The 24233-nt window shown below is 44.7% G+C and overlaps 1 protein-coding gene across 3 annotated transcripts in view; it reads left to right on the top strand.

The window, feature by feature from the left end:
• LARS2 (leucyl-tRNA synthetase 2, mitochondrial) overlaps positions 1–24233 on the top strand; it is a 235356-nt gene that overhangs the window by 79249 nt on the left and 131874 nt on the right. For 2 of the 3 annotated variants that reach the window (XM_039228048.1, XM_039228051.1), the window contains 2 exons: positions 12384–12638; positions 19543–19671. In XM_039228048.1, coding sequence (XP_039083979.1) covers positions 12405–12638; positions 19543–19671 — 363 coding nt within the window. In that variant the 5' untranslated portion in view covers positions 12384–12404. Of the gene's footprint in view, positions 1–7030; positions 7110–12383; positions 12639–19542; positions 19672–24233 lie in introns of those variants that run through there. The other variant, XM_039228050.1, reaches the window with a different exon arrangement.

The raw sequence follows: 24233 nt of genomic DNA, 5'->3' as shown, positions 1-24233 counted from the left end.
GGCTGGGGGATGAGGCTCAGCTCTGAATATAACAAGGAAAAGTGGGAAATTATAGCCAAGGAGCAGGGTGTGAGGGGTCAGTGAATGAGCTGAGATATAATCAAGGAAGCCAACTGGCCTCTGCAGGGACAGGAAACCAAAACATTTACCCAAACCCCCATGTGCTGGGCACCAAAGGAGGCATTTTACATGGGTTGTTGTACTTAATAGTGACACCATCTTGGCAAAGCCGATGCCATTATTGTTCGAGGTGAGAAAAGCAAGGGTAGGTGTTCTGTCCAAGATCGCACAGCCAGTAAGTGACTAAACTACGATTTGACCCCAGAATCTGCCTCCCTCCTGAGCTTACTCATTTGGCAAGGTGTCCCTGAGGGTGGGTGCAAGATTCAGTTCCGGTCCTGGGGCGCCTGGGTGGCTCAGTCGGTTAAGCTCCTGACTTAGGCTCGGGTCCTGATCTCACGGTTCATGAATTTGAGCCCCGTGTTGGGCTCTGTGCTGACAGCTTGGAGCCTGGAGCCTGCTTCAGATTCTGTGTCTCCCCTCTCTCTGCTTCTCCTCCACTCATCCTCTGTTTCTCTCTCAAAACAAACAAACAAACAAACAAAAAAAAAACCCCAACATTAAAAATATATATATTTTTTTAAAGATTCAGTTCTGGTCCCAAGGAGGTTGCTCTCTGGTGGCAATATCACCGAGGCACATTCCAGGCCATTTCCGGCTGCCTGAAGGGGGCCCATCATAGACAAGAGGGCCGTTTCTTTCCTGTACAATGTTGGCACTTGCCAACCACTTAGCAGTGTGTATAGACCAACTTTTTACATTCAATAAAAATATCAAATCCCATCTGTTGACTGTATACTCTGTCTGGAACTTGGCAAAGCACTTTATGTAATAATTTCATTTAAATATGTTTAATCCTCCCAGCAACCTGATAGGTGGGCACAATAGTCCTCATTTTACAGGCTGAACAGCTGAGGTTCAGGGAGGCTGAGTAACTTGCCCACAATCATTCATCTTGAAAGCGAAGTAGAGCTGAACTTCCAAGCCAGGATGTCTCTGCCCCAGCATGTGCTCTCGACGACTCACTGCAATGTCACAAAGGCTGAGTCACTGCCCTTTGCTCCCCATCTACAGTGGATTTCCGTCGTTCACGGTGATTTTGTTCTATAAGGTCGCCCGAGCACCCTATGAGCCAAGACTGAAGCATTGCTCCTAAGGAAAATACAGGGTTATGTTCCTGAAAGCCTCTGGTCCCAGAGTGTTTGTCAGCTGATTGGTTTCTTGTATGTGGGTTTCCGCTTAAAGACACCTTGTTTGAGATATATTGTTGATTCATTAACATTGAACTCACCGCCCACAGCCCTGGAACTCACGCCTGAACGAAAGTTGCCTAACACACATACTTTGCCCCTGAGCCACACCCCAGCTTCATTGTGCTGGGGAACACTGGCCAGCACTTCAGCACGATTCTTCAGACAGTGAACTCAGTGAAGAGCACAAAAATGTAAAACCACGGCACGTAACATCTTGGGAGAAGGACGCTGTTATTAGGACAAGAGCTGAAACAAGGAGGTAGATTGTCACCATGTTCAGCCTCAGCTGGGAATGTGCATGGGATTGGGGGGACACCCAAAATTTTCACACCTCTGAGTCTGTCTGTGAATAACACAAAAGCACCACGAGTATGATTTTGGGGTTACACATGCATTTTCAAGAGGAGATAGATTCACAAATATGGAATCTGTGAATAATGAGAATGGACCGTACTTGCTAATTTTATTATTTTTTTAAATGTTTACTTAATTTTGAGAGAGAAAGAGAGCTTGAGCAGGGAAGGGCAGAGAGAATCCCAAGCAGGCTCCACACTGTCAGCACAGAGCCTGATGTAGGGCTCCAGTTCACAAACTGTGAGCTTATGACCTGAGCTGAAGTCGGACACTCAACTGGCTGAGCCACCCAGGTGCCCCTGTACTTAGCAATTTTAAAAGATTGCATTTAAGGGGCACCTGGGTGGCTCAGTCGGTTGAATGTCTGACTCTTGATTTGGGCTCAGGTCATGATCTCACGATGTGTGCGATTGAGCCCCATGTTGGGCTCTGCACCGACAGCATGGAGCCTGCTTGGGATTCACTCTCTTCCTCTCTCTCTGCTCCTTCTGCTTGCATGCTCACCCTCTGTCTGTCTGTCTGTCTTTCAAAATAAGTAAGTAAACATTTTTTTAAAAATGAAAAAAAGAAGGTATTTAAAAGACATATACTGAATACCCACTGTGTGCTGTTCATAGTGGCAGATAGACGAATAGAACACGGTAAAGAGACTATTGCAACGGTCGAGGAGAAAGGGGAGGGGAGCCTCCACTGGGGGGTTGGTAGGGTGCCAGGCAAGAGTGGAGGGCTGGGGAAATCTATCTCAGAGCAAAGGTAACAAAACCTGGAGACCAATTCCATGTGGACGGAGGGAGAAGGGCCATGTCCTTGTTAGTGGGGGAGGTGAGTATAGCAGGATACTTCCTCTATGGATAAACAGAAAACTCCAGCTGAACTGGCCGGAACAACTGAGGGGCCTCCCAGACTCCTGTGCACGGGACTTTGAAAGTTGATCGATCGAGCCTCAGGCAGGGCTTGACCTCACAGATCCTTCTGTGGCACCAGGACCCAGTACCTCTCCTGCCTCCAGTCTTAGCAGGCTCTCTCTCCTAATGTGGTTCTGGAATGGTTGAGGCAGCTCCTAAGGTTTTTATTCCCACACAGTAAGAAAGAGAATCCGGCTCTAGTGTTCCCAGCAGAAGGCTTCTGTGTTTCCCTCTGAGAGCTCTGGCTTAGGTCAAGTGCCTGTCTGAACTGTCTCCATGGTCAGGGAACAGAATGAACAGATTGGATTAAGCCAGACCTCGGACCTGAGGGATGAGGGGACCAGTCCATAAGACTAAATGGCTCAGAATTGGGGCAAGGGATGGTTTCCTTGAGGGACGTCCAGGAGCCATGATCAACAAAGAGGAAGGACCAGGTGCCACCGAGAAGCCTAGCTACACCTTATGTGACTTAATTATCAGGGCCGGGGCATTTTTTTAATGAAAAGCAATCCATATAGCAGCAAGAATCTTGGGGTTTGCTTTCATCTCCATAATGGACGACTGAAAGCCATTCCCAGAAGACCTGAATCAATGTCCGACACGTGACAGCACAGGGAAGAATTTACATGGCTGCCCCAGTGATTTATTTTTGGAAAGGTCACAAAAGCATTGACATAAATGTCAAGTTGGAATTATCTATGATTCCTGCACTTCTAGATCATTTCTAGTAAATTTGCCTTACCTCGTGAGGTAAGATAGAAGAATGGTCTTGTTTTTACACCAAGGGGAAGAAATGGTCAAAGAAACGGAGACTGCCTTTCCTGGAAATTCCTGACACGCAAGCTTTTATATTAGACAGAGAATGCAGAGCAAGGTGGGGGAGGCAAGGAAATGAACGGAGGGTACAGAAGTGAGGCTGCACTGATTGAAATCAAATAATGGTGATGGGCATTAATCTCTTTACTTAAAAAATCTTCTTGATTTTTTTCTGTGTACGACGTCTTAGAAGCTGAACCATGAAGCTCCCTCTGGCTGCTGTAACCGATCACCACAAACTTGTGGCTTGAACATCGGTTTCGCTGGGTCGAAATCAAGTTGTCATCAGGGAAGCACTCCCTCTGGAGGTTCTGGGAGAGGATCTGTTTTTTTTTTCTTTCTTTTTTTTGATTCTGATAAAATATTCATAAAACGTACCATTGGAAGCATTTTTAAGTGTATGGCTCAGTGGCATTCGGTTAATTTATGTTGTTATATAACTACTTACCACCGTACAGCCGTCTGGGACTTTTTCATCTTCCCAAACTGAAACTTTGTACCCATTAAATAGAAACTCTCCATTTCCCTACCCTCAGTAGCTGGTAGCCAGTACTTCTGTCTCTATGAATTTACTCCTCGAGGTACCTCATATAAGAGGAATCATATAATACTTGACCTTTTGTGATTTGTTTCCTATGGTCCTCAAGTGGTGTGCTTCATTTAGCGTAAGGTCTTCAAAGTTCATCCATACTGTGGCAGGTGTCAGAATCTGCTTCCTTTCCCGGGATGAATAATATTCCCTGCATGTATATATCATATTTTATTCCGTCCGTTCATCGTCCAATGAACACTTCAGTTGCTTCCACCTTTTGGCTACTGTGAATAATGCCTCTGTGACCACGGCTGTGCAAGTATCTCTTTAAGACCCTGCTTTCAAGTCTTTGGGGGTATCTATCCAGAAACAGCGTTGCTGAATCATATGGGAGATTCTATATTCTTGTTTTTTTCATCTTCCAGAACTATGCTTCTTCTATTCCTCGACTCAGGATTCTCCATCTTCTCCACCAGCAGGGGTGACATCATGTCTCAGCGCTCACCTTGCCTCTTCTGCCTCAAACTTCCCTCTGCCTCTCTCTTATAAGCATCCTTGCGATGGTATTTAGAGCTCCGCAGGATAATCCACGATAATCTTTTCATCTCAAGACTCTTAATTTAATCACATCTGCAAAGTCTCTTTTGCCATAGAAGGTGACATTCCTGGCTTCCAGGGATTAGGACCTAGATATCTTTGGGAGTCATTCATTATTCAGCCTCCCACACAAGCAAATCAGGAAAGCAAAAGGAACACAGAAATCTGTTATAAGAAGGAAGGCCCATAGAACCACCCTGTCCCTAGAGATCGTCACAGGAAATGGTTTGGGACATAGTTTTCTAGATTTCTTTCCATGCTTATACTAACAAATGTGTTTCTTTTGTTTCCTTTCCTTTTTAAAAAATAAAAAGTGGGGTAACTTTCTACACAGCCCAGCAACTTGTCTCTTTCATTTAATAATGTATCTTTGCAGCAAGCTCTTTAAGAGCGAAAGGGATTTACTTTCATGCTACTGTCTTCTTTGATGTAAAAATAGCAACTTTCCAGTAAAGCAAATGACTTTTAGAAAAATTCTATTTGAAATAATCTCCTAGAAATGTCAATGTTAACTTTAATTCATAAGAGGAAAGAGAGATTTTTGAACCAACATAAGGGTGGAGGCTACTTAGAATTTAGCATTTGGGGTAAATTAGGGAAAGGACATTCTGGTTATACATGGATGCAACATGACATATCTGAAGGCTAAACTGCTTTAAGTGTGGCATGTTAATGTGAGCGTCAATGCTTCCATTGCATCAGTTTAAATTAAGCCTCTAGTATCAGGGGTAGAGAGATCAGGAGATTTGGATTGGAATCCTGGCTCTGTCGTCAACTGGCTGTGTGGCTTTAGGCAGGCAAGCTTTATCCAATCCCTGGGCCTCAGTGTCCTAATCTTTGGACTGGAAGCTGTCCAAACTCCTAATGACCTTCCGTTCTGCAATTTGGGAAGGGCACTATTCTAGCAGGCTAGAGATCCAGTGGTGAATAGCAAACCTTCCACTAACTTGCTTATGACCTTGAGCTAGACCATCAGTTCTGCAGGGTCTCAGTGGATTCATCTGTAAAATGAGTGGGCTGTTCTAGAGAGTTCTCAAGATCCTTTCTAACGCTCACATTCTAAGGCAGTGAGTCTCAAACTTCCATATGCCCCCAAATCCCCTAGGGGATCTTGTCAAAATGCAGATTTTGATGCAGCGGATTTGGGTGCCACCTGAGAGTTGACATTTCTAGCAAGTTCTCAGGTGAGGCTGCTGCTAGTCTGGAGGCCATGCTTTGAATAACAAAGTAGAGTTTGAACTGTCAGGAAACGTTAAAGACTTGGAAATGGGCAGAAGGGATTCCTAGGAGTTCCCTTGCTTGGGGAGCTGGTCTGGAGGTTATCTGGTGCTATAGGAGCATATACCTTTGCTTGGCCTCTGTTGCTCAGCTCTGTAAGAGAAGTTAAAATGTAGAATTACTATCCATTATGGATAGTAATGGGCTGAATTTTGTTTGATAGAGGTGCACTTGGTTTCAGCCCTGTAGAAAAAGTTGGCTCTCAATACATTACTTTTTCTTGTCCTGTAGGATATCCACCAGTTTTGCATAATTACCAAATTCATTTCAGTATTTCTGATTGCCCACGTCTATAAGGTCTTCAAAATCTCCTTTATATGGGTTTTACCCTTTTAAAAATCATACTTTAGGGGCACCTGGGTGGCTTAGTTGATTAAGCATCTGACTTTAGCTCAGGTCATGATCTCACGGTTTGTGGATTCGAGCCCTGCATCAGGCTCTGTGCCGACAGTTCAGAGCCTGGAGCCTGCTTCGGATTCTGTGTCTCCCTCTCTGTGCCTCCCCTTCTCATGCTCTGTCTCTATATTAAAAATTTAAAAAAAAATTGAAAAATAATAAAAATCATATTTTAATGCCACTGGTCTTTTAAAATTCATTCATCGATTCATTCATTTGTTGCAAAAAACACTTGGGGGGGATGCGGAGAGGTTGGGTTTGGTTGTACAGAGACTCCTCAGGGAAAGTGGTTGGTCACAATCCTGCTTTCCTGACTCCCAGCTCACCTATCCCCTAATCATGGTCAGATAATTCCCTTCTCAGGGCTATAAAGTCACGGAATACGGTGGAAAAAGATCTTTAACCACCATTAAGGATCAAGAGGTCAAAGACCTACCCAAGCTCATGGGCAATTTTAGCTAAGCTGGGATTCAAACCCTGGCATCAGAACTCTCCCAGTGCTCTTTACACCACCTGCCATCTAGTTTATTCTGGGGCCACAAAGCTGATGTCTCTCACTCCTCTGCAGCAACTGGAGTAATCTGAGCCGCACGTATCTGGTTTTGGTGACGACAGGAGCAGGGTACAGGACTGGGCCGAAGGGCGGGGCCTGGGGTCGCGAGGCGGTGCCCGGGAACAGGGGGCGGAGTTCGAGGCCGCCCGCGCAGACGCCTCCGCCCCACAGGCTGCCGGGAGTCCCGCCGCGCCCGCGTTCCGCTTCCCCAGGCTCCGCCTCCGCCTGTCTGTGTCTGCGCCGGCCGCTACCGATAAAGTTGTTGTTCTGCCAATATGGCGGCGCCCATGGTGACTGGCCGGCCCGTGTTCACTTAAAGGTGGGAACTGAGGCGTGAGGAGCCGCAGGCCAGAGCCTGTGAGCAGGTAAACCTCAGACCGGGGCTCGGCGGGACAAGACACCTCTGGCAGGGAGGTCTCTGCCCTCGGATCTGGAGGTTCCGCCTTGCTAGGGGCAGGAAGGGAAGGTGCGGGCTGGTTTAGGTGGTCCTGGAGCCGTGCAGTTTCTGACCTGGAAAAGTCTCTGAGACTCCGGTCTTCAGACTCTTTGAGCGAGGGACCCTGATGATAGTTCTGGACCCTTTCCGGTTCCCAGAAGAATGCACATGTACACGTAGTTTTGTACTCCAGTTCCTCTGCCCCGATTCGTCCCTGGATCTTTGCTTCCTGGCCTGGGGGTTCGGACTCAGCTAAAAGACATTCAGTACATCTCTGTGGCCCAGAGATTATTGCCACTGCATGTTACCTCAGAGATCATGTGGGTCTACCTTCTCATCTTATAAAGAAGGTGAGATTCCCGGCAGGATATAATTTGCCTGAGGTCCCACAGGGAACGAGTTGCTGCAAAAGCCACGATCTGAATTTTTCTGTCACAAAATTTATTTTCTTTAAGATGCACTTTTCCTGGTCTATTCTTACACATTTTGGGGGTGCACGGAAATGACCTCCTGTCCTTCTTCCATGTATTTTGCTGTTCTTTGCTTGTACTGCTCTTCCCTTAGGTTTCTCTGTCTACATATGATTATCTTTTTGGGTCCAGATCTTAGGCCTCTTCTCTGACCACCTGTCGGTCCTCCAGAAAACAACCTTATAAGCCCCGAGTGAGGATGAGGTCAGGACTGACTCTAGAGAGGAGCGGAGTCATGGGGATTGTTATTTTGGAAGGGTGTGGAAGAAAAGACAAGATTCCAAGCATCTAGGCAAGGAATTGGATGAAACAGAGCTAAGGAATAAAAGGCCAAGTTGGCTGTAAATACAAGACGTGAGCCACACCTTTCACATTGATGTAATTGGGCAGAGTCCTCTAATGAAATAGCCGCACCTTGTCAAGAAGAGGCAGTGCCCTTTTTAGGACTTTGGTGGTGGAGTGGCCAAGAGCAGGGCCTGCTGAGCTCCAGAAAGTTCTGTAGTATATTGTCAAGGCAAATTGAACCAACCTTTTAGAATTTCTAGAAGAAAGGAAGGGAGTTTTATTCAAGGCCAAGTTAGGACAGCTGCTGGCATACACAATCTTCACAAAGAAGAGAGTGCTCCTGTGAAAGAACATTTGGTATTGGGTTATATACCTTTCTTGTTTTTTTTGTTTTACATAAAGTTACAAATTCTTAGACAAAGAACATGTTTGAAGGTTGCAGAACTTATCTTACCCTCTAGTAAATGCAGGGGTGTATGACTTTAATCTTATGGGAACCAGGGAGGTTTCTGCCTTATGTTTGGAATGCTCCTTTTTGGTTATTTCTTAAATAAAGCAGATGTACAATGTGTACTAGGGCAGAAATAGGGTCCGTTCTTTGAGGTTTTGTGGAATCATTTTGACCTTGGTATATGTTAAAGCATAGCTTTCCCCGGGAGCCCAGGAGCAGAACCCACAGACATTAAAAGTAGATAATTTCCTTTATTTTATCAGTATCCCCCTGCATCTTGGGGATTCCCCTAACTTTGGGTGTGAACTTTTTAAAAAAAATTTTTTAATGTTTATTTTTGAGAGACAGAACACGAGTGGGGGAGGGATAGAGAGAGAGAGGGGGAGACAGAATCCAAAGCAAGCTCCAGGCTCTGAGCTGTCAGCACTGAGCCCAATGCGGACTTGAACCCATGACTGGTGAGATCATGACCTGAGCTGAAGTCAGACGCTTAACCAACTGAGCCACCCAGGCGCCCCAAGTATAAACTTTTCTTAAAGAGTCTTAATGCATTATTACCATGTTGCTCCTCAAAGAAGTGGAATCCATTTACATTCTCAGCAGCAGTGTATAGAAATGTCCATTTTTGGGGTGTCTGGGTGGCTCAGTTGGTTAAGTGTCCAACTTCAGCTCAGGTCATGATCTCATGATCATGTGAGCTTGAGCCCCACATTGGGCTCTGTGCTGACAGCTCAGAGCTTGGAGCCTGCTTTGAATTCTGTGTGTGTGTCTCTCTCTGCCCCTCCTCTGCTCATACTCTGTCTCTTGCAAAAATAAATGAACATTAAAACATTTTTTAAAAAATGCTCATTTTTCATTTAATAGGTCTTTACCAGTCTGTTAAGCAAAATATTTCATTTCCATTTTCATTTGCATTTTTTGATTAGTTCTTAAGTTGACCTTTTTTGTATATTTATTAGACATTTGCATTTCTCTTTCTGTTTTTCCATTGCCTATTTTAAAAATTAGGTTTTGAATGTTTCTCTTTTTATAACTAAACTCTTCATAGAGTAGGAGAACCATTTGTTATTGCAGTTACTGTTTTCTTTCCACTTTTGTTCACAGTGCTTTTGATATACGGACATTTTACATTTTTAGAGTCAGGTTTATTAACGTTTTGTGAATTCTTCTATTGCTTTTATCCTCAGGACAGAACATCTTGCACCTTGTAAAGATGTGTTCAATACTCATCTGTATTTTTGTCTTGTTTTATGATACTTAAAAAAAATTATTTAATCCTTATGGGATTTACACTGGTTTGTGGTTTTGAGATGGGGCTCCAGTTTCTAACTGACGTGTGCTTTTTTCTTTATGACCTTTAAGTTCTTTACAAGCCCAGATCAGTTTCAGGATTCTCTAGTCTATACCATTGGTTTATGTACAGAAAAGGTTGTCAGTGAGTCATGTGTTATATAAACATATTTAAAAATTTTTTATGTTTATTTATTCTTGAGAGTGAGAGACAGAGTGTGAACGGGGAGGGGCAGAGAAAGAGGGAGACACAGAATCCGAAGCCAACTCCAGGCTCCTAGCTGTCAGCACAGAGCCCAAAGTGGGGCTCGAACCCATGAACTGCGAGATTGTGACCTGAGCCAAAGTCAGATGCTTAACCAACTGAGCCACCCAGGCACCCCGTAAACATATTTAGAAAGCTTATTCTCATTGGGTAGACAGGGAGTGTTGTATATGTTGTTTATGATTGGTGTATGATGAGTAAGTTACAGAGACGATTAGAATTTTCAGTGAAAGAATGACCTCCCTTCACACTGCTCATATTGGTAATTGGTCTGCACTCTTTGGGATTTCATTCCTCGCACCAGCTAACAAGCATTGAAACCAAAAACTTGTGAGACTGCAGTTCAGGTTAATTTGTACTTTTTAAATGTTTCTTTATTTATTTTGGGGGTGGGAGGGGCAGAGAGATGGAGAGAGAGAATCCTAAGCAGGCCCTGTGCTGTGAGCATGGAGCTGGACATGGAGCTCGATCCCATGAACTGTGAGATCATGCTCTGAGCCAAAATCAAGAGTCAGACCCTTAACTAACTAAGCCACCCAGGCGCTCCTGGTTAATTTGTATTTTTATAGTTCTGTTGTTTCCCTTTGTTTCTCTTGGGGAGATATTCCAGAACCCTCTCCTTATGTGTTGTGAGGGAATGCAATCCAGGAGAGAAACGACAAGCGTCTATCTATGCTCTCTGCTCATTGGGCAGTTTTTGGCTTGTAAAGATATGGAAATGATAGCTTAGCAAGGGAACCATAAAATGATAACTCCTGCAGATAGTTCTAATTCTGTAGAAACCCAACCCCTAAAAATAAATGCAACTACTCTAAGTGTACAAAGTGTGTATATATATTAGGTCGGTCATATGAAGTTGCTGATATTCAACCATTTTCATATAGTTTACCCTAATATCTTTAGTCACATGTACATGTTTTAGAATAGCCAAGCCCAGTGGATAGGGAACGTTTTGTTTTGTCGTCTTTCTGCTTCTACCCCCAAAGAAGCAGGAGGTATTAAGTACAGCGAGAGTTGGTATATCAAGAACTTTGGCCGACCATCTTGTAAAATGCCAACACGGATGCCATTTTATGTTGAGTGTGAAACCCACTGTGTAAGCCTATGATAGACTCTCTTGGCAGCGTTTGTGGCCCAGTACCTGTGTGAAAACAGGCCAGACGCTAGTAACTATGGAGCAATTGTTGACAGAATCAAAGCATTAACACCAGCTTCTTCCTTTATTTCTCTCTTGGTTTTATGTCTGTCTCTTCACTCGAGCGCTTTTTCACATGGTTATGTAAGAAGGCAGGAAGGTTAGGCTGGTTAGTCATAAATCTTAAATATTTGCCAAACTGTCACCTCAGCCTCTTAGGCCATGATAAAACATGAAAGTGCTTCCGTGAGGTCATTTTTGGAATTCTCCTTTGGAGGAGACCAGTGAAGTGTCCCAGTTGAATTTTGAATTGAATCCAGATGTCCTGGTGGGTCCCAGCCTATGGCTTGTATAGGACTCGCCACCATTATGCGTCTATATTTATTTGTTTTCCTCTCATCTGCTTTTCTTTACTACTATGTAAGTACCATGGAGGAAGAGAGTTGGGTTTTGTTCGCCACTGTATCCCCAGTGCCTAGAACAGTGTGTGGACCTAGCACACTCAATAAGTATTTAGTAAATAAATAAAGAACTAGCTGAATAAGCACTCTTACAAGTAATAGTTATTTCTTGGCTCAGCCTATGAGTATATGTAACTTAACGATATGTACGAAAAATGTTAATAATAGCTCCCGAGGCTCTGGACCTCCTGGAGGGTGGGTGTTCCGATCCCTTCTGTCATTTGAGCCTAAGCCCAAGCCAAGATGTGCTTGGAGCTCTTCTAAAGCCTGGATGATGGGAAGGGAAACCTGCTGGGCTGGGGCTAAAGGAAAGGAGGGAGGGGGCTCCTTGGCCTTCCGTGCACCCCTCAAAGCTGTGGCAGGGCTGGCCCTCGACGTGGTCCCCATTCGTTTCTGTGGGAGTTTTGTATCTTTGGTGCTTAGGAACGTTGACCACTGTTCTATTTTCCATTAAAAGAGTTTGTGCTTAGCTCAGTTGAAGTTCTTTTCTTTTCTTCTCTTTTTTAAATGTTTATTTATATTTGAGGGAGAGAGCTTGAGTGGGAGGGGACAGAGAGAAAGAGGAACAGAGGACCTGAAGTGGGCTCTGTGCTAATAGCAGCGAGCCCAGTGCGGGGCTTGAACCCACGAACTGTGAGATCATGACCTGAGCCAAAGTCAGAGGCTCAATTGACTGAGCCACCCAGGTGCCCCAACTCAGTTGAAGTTTGGATGTGACATGTTCAGGGAAGGAAACCATCAAGAGCATCAGATGAAGGCATGTGAATGTGCAGGGAATGCTGGGCTGTGCTGAACTAGAAAGAGTTCTGGGAAGTTCCTAAGAGAACATTCTGCCCTCTTTTTCAGGGCCTTCGCACCTCCTGGAGAATGGCTTCTGCTTGGCGGAGACTGGATTTCTATGTCTCTTTCCTGAAAAGCCAGCTAAGTGGTGGGCCAGATATCATCAGCGGAGGAAGGAGAGTGATCCCAGGATGCCCCAGATGTATTTACAGTGCCACGGGGAAGTGGACAAAAGAGTACACGTTGCAGACGAGAAAGGATGTTGAGAAATGGTGGCATCAACGAATAAAAGAACAAACCTCCAAGATATCAGAAGCGGATGTGAGTATTCTGAGGGATTTTGAGAGGGAAGAGAAGAGGGGCCAAGAACTTGGCCCTGAAGTCAGATTGCCCGAGTTCAAATAAGTTATTAAGCGTGTGACCTTGAACCAGCTGAATCTGTGCTTCAGTTTTCTTTTAAACCATGGACAGCGCATCGACCACCTGCTTCCTAGGATGCTTGTGGGGGCCGAGTGAGATCGGACAAGGGTAGCACTGGGAAGTGTGGTGCTTACACACAGGTGCATGCGGACCACGCCACCCTGGGCATTCTCGAGCAGGTTTACGGGGGACACTCATCGGGAGTGGAGCCACAGCAGGTGTTAGGTTCTCATGGCCCACTGCGTGGGTGGCCAGCTCCCAGGGGTCCAGCAGGGTCCGATGTGAGGTTTCAGGAGTAGCCCCTGGACCCCTCACCAGTAGAACTTACAAAAAATTTATTATTATTATTATTTTAAATATGAGAGGCATTCTTCAAAACAAATTTTTTTAATGTTTGTTTTGACAGAGAGCGAGAGAGACAGAGAGACAGAGTGCAAGCAGGGGAGGGGCAGAGGGAGGGAGACATAGAATCCGAAACAGGCTCCAGGCTCTGAGTTCTCAGCACAGAGCCTGACGTGGGGCTCAAACCCATGAACCGTGAAATCATGAGCTGAGCCAAAACTGGACGCTTAACCAACTGAGTCACCCTGGCGCCCCAATTTTATTTCTATAGTAAACATTTTTAGAAGACTACATGGTATTTATTGTTCTGCTTCTAATTGTAATGGTTTGCGTTGGTATTGAATACACATTCAGGACATGACAAGTCAGAAGGCACATTTTTAAACAACCCTGAAGGATATGTTAGGTTTTATAAAGACACTATTAGTTGAGAGGAAAGAAGTTAAATTTGGCAAATACTTATTGAGTGCCTTCTCAAACTAAGAGGTCTTTGGTTTGATCTATAATTCTGTAAAGCAAACAGGAAATAACCAACAGGAAATTGTCAACATTTTTTTAATGTTTATTTTTGAGAGAGAGAGAGCGTGCATGTGTGCACAAATGGGGGAGGGGTAGAGAGAGCTGGAGACACAGAATCCGAAGCAGACCCCAGGTTCTGAGCTGTCAGCACAGAGCCCAATATGGGGCTCCAACTCACCAACCATGCAATCATGACATGAGCCAAAGTTAGACACTTAACACTAAGCCACTTAGGTGCCCCTCAGCCGTGGAACTTTTAATCTGCATATTCTGAGAAGGTCCTGCCTCTGCCCTTGCATGATGTTGGCCTCCAGCCATCATGGTTGGCCTCCCGCCCTTCCCTGGAGTGATCTGGGGGTCTCAGCCCTACCCTGGTGTGAGCTGGGCATCTCAGCCCTTTCCTGGTGTGAACTGGGGGTCCCAGCCCTTCCCTGGTGTGAGCTGGTGGCTGGGACCCAGGTTTGCAGTATAGTTGTGGGGGTTAGTGAGCCCTTGGCTTCTGCCTGGGATGCCTCAGCTCAGCGCTGAACTTGAGTAATTGTCTCTCGGGTTTGGTTGTAGCCAGTTCCCAGGGGGCACCGTGTTGGAGGCTGGCTCCTCTAGGAGTCCAGCCTGTCGGGGATTAATTAGTCTTGGACGTGGTAACCCTCACCTCTTGGTGTTGCTCAAAACAACAAATGGGAGATGTCATTTGTTACATGAACTGATGGATCTGATCAGAGCCATGCACTGTAAGGTCGTTTACCCTTGAATTCTGACCATCCCTTTGTAATAGTTACCAAACCTTCTACATGTAACTAAAAAGATTAGGCCAGACGCAGACAGGTGGATCGATATAACTGCACAAGACTCTGCTCTTGACTAGACTTTTCGTTTCCCATCTCCTGATCCTCGAGCTTTTCAGACTCATGCCTTCTGTGACTGTGATCACTACGAAAAATGCTGGACGCAGTTATTTCTGTTAAAGCAAAGGATGGTTTCAGGTTAGAAAGAAAATCTGGTATTGAGAGAGGTGTAGTGGATAACAAGTGAAACAATAAAAAAGATTTTAATACACCGCATGATTGTACCGTGAAAGCCCGACTTCCGCCTCATGAGGACGCAAAGAGCTTTCACATCAACATGACCAGACTCATGTGCCTAAAGGTATTTTGGAAACAAACTAGGGAGCAGTTTACTTCTGAGCAAGGAGAGTAAAGTTGGCTTTTCTTTTTGGGTTAGATTATGATTTAGTGGCTTCCACACATTTTAAAGTTGCAGGTTACTGATTTTGTGGCGCCTTCTTAAGTACTGTGTTTTTTTTTTTAGTGGATCAAAAGAAACTGTGTATCAGTAATTGGAGAAGTAGCTGAGGAATATCGTGGGTGGTCCCTGGGTGGCGTCTTCTCAGGGTTTGGACTGGGGACCGGGCAGGTGGAGAAGGTGCCATGTGACGGGTCTGGAAACTGGGGGGTGTTACTTGCTCGGCCTCGAGATCTCTGCCTGCTTACGGCCACCACATGTAACCTCCTTGATCCTCAATCCTTTGCATTATTTATCTCACAGAGTTGTCCTGAAAATCACATGAGCAGCTGTGGCTGAACACATTTTACACACGGAAATGTTAGGTAAATAAAAGTATAAGAGGGTAAAGTGGTGTAGTGTCCTTGTTGGAACAAAGAATATAACTGGATTTTTTTTCCTAAAGTTTTTTTTTTTAAGTTTATTTATTTATTTTGAGAGAGACAGAGACAGAGTGAAGGAGGGAGGGGCAGAAAGGAAGGGAGAGAGAGAGAATCTCAAGCAGGCTCTGCACCGCCAGCACAGAGCCCACTGTGGGGCTCGAACTCACGAAGCTGTGAGATCATGACCCGAGTCGAAACCAAGAGTCAGGCACTTAACCGACTGAGCCACCCAGGTGTCCCTGGATGTCAGTGGATTTTGAAGCTTAATTGTCCTCACTCTGGTATTAGATTAGCGCCCGACTCTTGATTTCGGCTCGGGTCATGATCTTGCGGTTTGTGGATTTGAACCCCAGGTCGGGCCCTGGTGCTGACAACTTGGAGCCTGCTTGAGATTCTCTCTCTCCCTCTCTCTGCCCCTCCCCAACACACGAGTGCTCTCTCTCTTTCTCAAAAATAAATAAACTTAAAAAAAATAATGAAAAAAGATATATTTGAAATCTACCCCAGTGAGTTTCTAGGTTGAATGTCTTGCCATTAGCACCATAATCTTCATTATTTTTTTTTTATTTTTTTTTTTTATTTTTTTTTTTCATAATCTTCATTATTAAAAGAGGTTCCACTTAATGAGCACTTTACTATATGTCAGCCACTGTCTTTCCATTCATTACCTCGTTTAATCCTCTAACAAGCCTAGGGAGTTTTTGCAGGGCAAGAAAACAGAGGCTCAGAGGGAGGTTTGGTCATTTATTGAGATACATGCCTAGGACCTTCTGTTGCCTCTCATTTGAGGTACAGATTGTGAACTGGGCCCAGAAAGGCAGAGGAATTTGCCCAAGGTCTCACAGCTAGTGGTGAGCCTAGGGCTAGAACAAGAGCTCCGGGCTCCTTCTCTCTGCTGCCGTTGAGGCTCAGCGATAGCTTTAGAACTTGATCCACAACAAAAATAATAGGGCCCACTTATAAAAACCATCCTCTTCCCATTGCCTGCAATCTTAATTTCTTTTAAAGGCTCACATTCTTATACTTTTATGTAATTACAAAAATGTCCCTTTTTTAAATTTTTTTTTACAAATAGTTTATTGTCAAGTTGGTTTCCATATAACACCCAGTGCTCATCCCCACAAGTGCCCTCCCCCATGCCCATCCCTTTCAATCAGATTCCTGCTCTGGTCTACCACACACTCCCACAATTCCTTCTCGTCATCCCCAGGGGACAGAGAGCTCATTTCATTACCTCGGAGGAAAATGATTTAATTCACACAGAAAAGTAAAAGGCAGGACACAAAGTAAGCTGAATACCTTTTCTGCAATAAACAAAAATGGTCACGAATATTAAAGACCTTTGCCAGCCGTGCTTCTCTGCATATCTTCCGTAAGCTCAGTTTTGGAGTTTGGCCTTGTTGCTATATAATGAATCACTCAGTTTTGCTATAAATTAATTTGTGCGACAGCCCTATGGAAAGGAGACACTCATGAAGAAGCTGTGTGTGGAAAATGTTTGGGGCAAGATCGAGTGTTAAATAAACATAATATCATAAAAATCAGTAAAATGAAGACAAGGTGGTTATAATAAAAGAAAAATAGGCTTAGTGTACAAACTTAAAAGGAAAAACGAGAAATGGTTTATGTCAAGGATTTTATTGATTTTTTAGATCCTAAAGAACTCTGTGATAGCTGTTTTCCCATGGCCCTAAATATTCCCAATGAAAAGACAATACACCTAATCCACTGTGAGAAGGAGTGAGGTTTGAACAGAGTGCACAGTCTGCTTACTTCCAGTTTCTGCGCCCAGTGGCAGAGTAAGGGCTTGCACCTCCTTTGAGGGACTAGTTTACACTGAGAGGATTATCTGTCAGTTTCTTTCTTCTTCTTCTTCTTTTAATGTAATTTACTTTTGAGAGAGAGAGTGACAGAATGTGAGCAGGGGAGGAGCAGAGAGAGAGGGAGACATAGAATCTGAAGCAGGCTCCAGGCTCTGAGCTGTCCGCACAGAGCCCGATGCAGGGCTTGAACTCATGCGCAGTGAGATCATGACCTGAAGTCGGATGCTTAACCGACCAAGCCACTCAGAGCCCCCTTTTAAAAAAATTTTTTTTTAGATGTTTAGTTTTGAGAGAGAGAGAGAGGGGCAGATAGAGGGAGACACAGAATCCAAAGCAGGCTCCAGGCTCTGAGCTGTCAACGTAGAGCCCAATGCAGGGCTTGAACTCATGAACTGCTTGACCTACTGAACTCATGAACTGCTTGACCTACTGAGCCACCCAGGTGTCCCATGTCACTTGAAGACGGTAAGTCCTGAGTCCCCTCTGAGTCCCCTTTGGACTCTGAGTCCAAAGCACAGGGCCCGTCTGTCTCCTGAGGGTTCTTAAGGGCCACGGATCTGCAGTTTCTAGTTCAAGTCTAACCAGTGTGCTGCTTTCTGTCCATTTATGGAAATCAATTGCAGCTGCTGCCTGAGCATTCCATGATTTTCCGGTTTGTGTATTATCCAGACTCCTATGGATTCTCTTTTCCCATTTCTCCTGTCAGGTTGCTTGGCTTATGACTCCTTGGTAATGTTTGGAGGATGGGTAATACAGAGTAAATTCTAGTTTATTTTGCCACATGTCAGAGGCCCTGTCAAAGGTTTGTTTAACTTCTTTGCTGAAGGAACTTTAAAGCGATGGGTCAAGTGACATTTGGGAAGAATCTGATTTCTGATTTCCTCTGCTCCCCTGATTATAGCTGGCCGTGTCCACGATCAGTCATGCAAATACATAGCAAAAAATATACCACCGCCACCCCTGTACCCAAAGGAATGGTCATGAATATTCTGTTTTGCATTTGTTTTCATTACTTTTGGAGAAGCAAAGCCTTGAAGAACTCTAGCAGGGCTGTAGGAAGGGGGTGAGGACAAAGAGAGAAACCAAAGGCAGAAATAAATAAAAGGATGGTAACATCAGAAGGTCCTGACCCTCAGAGACCAGACAGAAGCAGTTACCTCTTCTGCCTTTCTTCTGAGAGCCCTGCCCAAAGGGGTTGTAAGGCTGGGTAGGGGGGATGATCCTGTCACCTGGACAGGATTTGTGTAGTGAGAGAAAAAAATGCCCTTTAGTTATAAGTGATCCGTGGAGACTAGCTACTAAACTCCTGCTGGGAGTTGAGGTGGGGTGGAATGAGGGGAGGGGGGCGTGGGGAGAGGGAGATGATTGAAACACAGTCCTTGCCCTTGAACCACAGACCCCTAATTAGGAATCCATTAAGTGACTACCACGGTTCCTTTTGAGCCTTATCCCCACAGTGTGGCATACAGACCCAAAGTCGTCAATCCTGGAAGGATTCCCTGCCCCTCCGTTCAGACACACATGCTGTTTTTCTGTTTCCCGTGATGAAGCTGTGGCTTTGGCAGCTAGAAGGTTCTCTGACCCTGGCATGAGGCTGGCTGTAGCTCACCCCTTGGGAAGACAGCAACCTTCTTCCCTCGATGGCTATGATTTTCTTGTTACTTTCTCACTTCAACTTTGTCTGCTGAAAGAGGAGTTCACAATCCAGCAGAGAAACCCAGGACCCAAACCGACGCCTCAGGAATCCTGCTCTAACTGCTAAACCCGAGTCTAAATGCAACCACAGGGAATTTAAGAAGGGGCTCCGTGTTTTAGAGGTGTCACATCGGTGTGATTCAACTACTGTGTCCTTGAATTATGTGGAAATGTGTGTTAGAGCTTCGTCTGGAAAAACATATAGTTCTTTAAGACCTAGATAGAAACTGTCATAAAAGAGAAGCTTTGAAAAGAGAGGGAAAAGAAGATTAAAAATATATATGGGTAATTAGCACTTTAGGGTTGTTTGACATTATTTTGGAGATTCTTTAGCTTAAACTAGGGCTTTGGATTTTGGTTTTTGACAGTTTTGTCAGTTTACATTATAGGAATATTTAAAAAGCATTTTTTTAAAATGTTTATTTTTAAGAGAGAGAGAGTGAGCGAGGGTGTGTGCACAAGAGGGGGAGGGGCCAAGAGAGAGGGAGACACAGAATCTGAAGCAGGCTCCAGGCTCTGAGCTGTCAGCACAGAGCCCAACTCGGGGCTTGAACTCACAAACTGCAAGATCGTGATCTGAGCCAAAGTTGGATGCTTAGCTGACTGAGCCACCCAGGTATCCCAGTTTTTTTGTATTTTGAAGGAAACTTCAAAAAATGTTAAATTATTACCCTGAGTACAGTGCTGAAATACTAAGTGCATGTAGGGTCCTAGTAAATGCTTAAGATATACTCATTGTCATTCTTTGTCATTCTTTTCCAGAAATCAAAGCCCAAGTTTTATGTGCTTTCCATGTTCCCTTATCCTTCTGGAAAGTTGCACATGGGCCACGTGCGTGTGTACACCATCAGCGACACCATTGCACGGTTCCAGAAGATGAGAGGGATGCAGGTAAGGAAGGATGCCTGCTGGAATACAGCCATCTATATTCTGTGCCCCTGTCCTCTCTGCCCCACCGAGGACAGCAAGGATGTCGGTAACATGTTCAAGGCAAATGAAGAAAACCAATTTTAGTTAATTAGGACAGCTTTGAAGATAAACAAGGAAAGCTCAGTGTTTCCTTTTCTGGGTTAGAAGATATAATAAAGCATCCGGATTAATGGGGGCTGGGGGGACAGCCATGTGTCCGGGATTGTGCCGGGGATGAGGATGGAGATGGGGTAGATTGGAGCTAAATGTAGCTGCCAGTGTTGGTACCACAGGACATCTTCTCAGGAGAAGTTCAGGGCCCGGGAGAGTGGAACATGTAATAGACAGTCAACCTGTAGGGGAATGAACCCCATAGCACAAATATGGATCAAATGCTGTGAGGGGGAGGTGGAGCCACGAGAGATTTTTCTCTATTTGATATTTGCTGTGCTCTTTGATAGTCTTTAATGAGCATGATAATCTTACAAGGGGAAAATTAAAATTTTTGTAAGGGAAAACTATCTGGGGAGAAACGTCCCTGGGGCAGCTCCATTAAAAAGGAAACGTCAGACATGGGTTTTGAAGGCCAAGTGAAGTTTACTGGAAGAAGAAGAGAAAGACCCTTCCTTGGTTGTTGTGGGCCAGTCCCCTTTGCCCAATTGCCAGTTACCCCCAAAGCTTACTCTTTGCTCTTTAGCAGTGTATCATCTGTAAAATGAGGTGGGGATGATCACAGTACCTTCTTTAACCACTTCCAGAGTGGCAGGATTGGAGAGGGGTGGACAACACGGACCCCTGAGCCAGGCTGCCAGGATTGAGTGCCAACTCTTAATACTAGCTGTGTGACCTTTGATGAGTTACTTAACCTCTCTAAGACCTAGTTTTCTCTCATCTGTAAAATGGGAAAACAACAGTACCCGCCCACTGGCCCATTACAAGGATTCAAAGAGGATTCTGTGAAGCCTTTAGCACATCCCTGGCCCATGGTACGTAACCCAGAAATACTGGCAATCACGAGTGGCTGGCGGAGCCTGTTCACAGCAGCTCCTGAGAGCCCACTGTGCCCATCTCTGCCCAACTCTGTGTGTATCAGTCCCCTCGGTAGCTTGAAATTCAGCCACGTACCCTGGAGCTCAGCAAGTGCTACAAATCTGGACTTGTTTCTCCAGAGAGGCAACTGTTAAACCTTCACAGGTACTCCCGATGGCTGCTGCTGTTAATAATCTGCTGGGGCCCATACAAACGATACCTGCCTCCTCTCAGTCCTTTGTACAGAGAGGTACATGCATCTGTTGTCACAATCGGTTTGAACATTTATGCTGAACTGACATCGGCAAGAAGTATCCCTGAAAAGGAAGTCAAGTTATAATGGCTCTTTGTCACCTGAAGAGTTAACACCTTATAGTATCAGATGCAGAGATCAGTGTTCTGCTTTAACAGTCAAAGGTATTTGTCTTCCTGGTTTGTGTCGGGTGTATTTTCCCCAGACGTTGCTTTCCATCACTGCTGCCATGTTTACTAGAAAGAGACGGTGAGGAGTGAATTGGCTTTTTGCCTAAAGTATCATTCTTTATCTTGCTATGATTCTTCAACTAGATTTATCTTATGGTCTTTCACTTACGCCAACTTATTTTGAACTATTAGTGAGTGTAGGCAAAGGTTTAAGCTTTTAGAGCAAAATTGTACATTTATGATACAGTGCAGTTGGTTGAGGGGGATTCTGATTCCCCTGGATGGGATGAGAGGTTCCAGAGGAAGCCAAGGCAGAGCTCCAGGCCCAGAGCCCCACAGACCCAAGAGACAAAACAGAGACCCCTATAGTAACTGGAGCCCAAGGTCAGGCTGGATATCTGAGTTGGACGAGCTGCATTTGAGCCACATTCCTCCACCTTCCTGCTGAGTGACCTCGCACAAGTCATTTCATGGCTCTGAATCCTACTTTCCTCCTCTTTAAAGTAGGGATAACAGTAATCCTTGCTTCATGGAGTTGCTGTGTAGGTTAAATGAGATAGTACATGTGTGTGGCATGCTAATAACTCCTTAATAAGTGTTAGCTGTGATTATTATTTACATTGATTTGATTCACTTGGGGAGGTCAGTCACCACCATTTAATAAATGAACCCTGCTCTATTCGGCCTGGGGCATACTGTAGAAGCAGCTTAACTGCAAAACATTTCCTGCAATTTGTGTTACTGTTTCTATGACTTAATGGGTGCCTAACTGCCAGAGTCCAGCTCCGGCCGGTCCAGGGGTCCCTGAAGGGTGCACGGTGTCGGTGTCGGCGAGGGAGGGATGAGAGAAGAGCTGAGATTCCTTCTGGTCACCAGCCAGGCCTCTCCGCACTATCTGAGACTCAACTTTATTTTATGATTTAGTGTTTTGGGGACAGCGCAGAAGTGGCATTCTGATGATAAATTCTTTTATCAGTAAAACCTTTCCAGAACATTGATGTGCAAAAGGTTGGGGAACAGCCCAAAGGTGGCATTAGCATAGTAAAGGCAAAAGGTAGTTCTTTGTGAGTAGGGGTCAATAGCCTGTTTATCGCTTAATGGGAGGTATTAAGAAAAACAGGTCTTTCAGGAACACAGTGTTGCTTCCATAACCACAAAAGAAGAAATTCCTACCATAAATTCCTTCTCAAAGTGCAATCAGCATATCAAGGCCAGAATGAGTCACTCCTAATACCAGTCAACAAGGTGACTTGGGGTTGGTGCTCAAGTGGAAACAATTGGGTGGGGGTGGATATCATTCGCCATCTGACAGTGAGTCTGTGCAACTTACCTTAATCTCACAAGGAGTTCTTTCTCAACCTATGTGTTCAGAAACGGCTCCCAACACCCAATACCACTCTTTTTTTTTTTTTTTTTAAACTTAAAGCCTTTTTAAAAAAAAATGTTTTATTTTTGAGAGTGAGACGGAGGAAGGGCAGAGAGAGGCAGGACAGAGAATCCCAAGCAGGCTCTGCACTGACAGCAGAGAGGCCAACCCAGGGCTCGAACTCACAAACTGTAAGTTCATGACCCAACCCAAAGTTGGACACTTAACGGACAGAACCACCCAGGCGCCCCTGAAACCACTTTTTGTTATTTGGCTTACAGTGTCTTAGTCGGCGTGATCAATAGGCATTGAGAGCTTGCCTTGTTTCTGACTTTCAGTTCTGTTTTAGATGATGAGCTATCTTTTTGGGGCATCCCCCAGGTTTTGCTGAAATTAGCTTCTTGTTAATTTTCATAAGCCACATTTAAGTCAGATCATCCTGTCTATAACTCCAAATTTGGTGAAAACTTGTCCAGCCATTTTGTAAGTGATTTAGCAAAAGAGAAACAAATATCAGTGTAATTGTCAACAACACAGAAGCCTGTTGAGCTTCCTGTTGTTTTAAAATCCATTAGCAGTGTCAGGACTAGTCCCAAAGATAGAGCAGGATAGGATTCAGGTCAAGTTCAATGGTCCTCACTCTAGGGAGGGAGGGAATATCTAATTTGGAATAACAACAGGGTCTGACATATGTATTCATTCATTTATTCACTATATAGTCATTGAGTGCCAGCTTTCTTCTTCTTTTTTTTTTTTAATGTTTATTTTTGAGAGACAGTGCAAGCAGGGGACGGGCAGAGAGAGTGGGAGACACAGAATCTGAAGCAGGCTGCAAGCTCTGAGCTGTCAGCACAGAGCCCAATGTGGGGCTCGAACTCATGAACTGTGAGATCATGATCTGAGCCGAAGTTGGACGCTCACCATCTGAGCCACCCAGGCACCTCACTGATTTTCTTTGTCTGGTTTTGTTATCAGGGCTATGCTGGCCTCATGAAACAACTAGATGTTCCCTTCTTCCTATAACCTGACAGTGTTGTGTATTATTGGTATTCTTCTGGTCTTATTGTTTAATAGTATTCACCAGTAATGGTGTCTGGGCCCACGATTTTCTTGTGGGAAGTTTTAAAATTACAGATTCTATCTTCTTAATGTCTTAAGGCTGTTTAGATCTTCTGTTTCCTTCTGTGTCAGTTTTAAGTTGTGTTTTTCAAGGAATTTCTCCACCTTACTTCCAGTTCTATTCTGAACTGCCTTCTCTCTCTTTTTTTTCCTCTCTATCTGCTTTTCCTGAGTAGCCTCACTTATCCCCTTTAGTTTAAACAGGATACTTTTACAAAGTTATAAATGTAAGGTTTTTGAGTGAAAAGAGACTCCAAGGCAAAAGGTTCCGCAGAAGGAGTTTTATTGCGTGCACCCTCGGCCAAGGTGAGAGAATTTACGGGGACAGTTTTATTGCCTGCGACCCTGGGCAAGGTTCCGCGACTCCAGAGAGAGGGGAGTCGGGGGAGTCGCGGCCTGGTTGGGTGGTGGTGGGGGTTTTATAGCCTGTTAGTGGGGGTTCAGATAATAGGGGCAGTCTCTTGACTGGAAAGTCCAGGGTTGGAAGGTTTAAATTTCTGTTTCCCACCGAGGTAGTAACGGCCACTGATGTAGTGGCAGGAAGGTCAGCCATCTTAAGAAGGTCAGCCATCCTAAGAAGTGGTGGGAAGGTCAGCCATCCTAAGGT

The sequence above is a fragment of the Hyaena hyaena genome, unplaced genomic scaffold (assembly GCF_003009895.1).
Source record: "Hyaena hyaena isolate Hyena2069 unplaced genomic scaffold, ASM300989v1 scaffold_30, whole genome shotgun sequence".
In the NCBI taxonomy this organism is placed as follows: Eukaryota; Metazoa; Chordata; class Mammalia; order Carnivora; family Hyaenidae; genus Hyaena; species Hyaena hyaena.
Note: the sequence above shows the minus strand (reverse complement) of the source record. Positions and strands in the feature narration are given on the sequence as shown.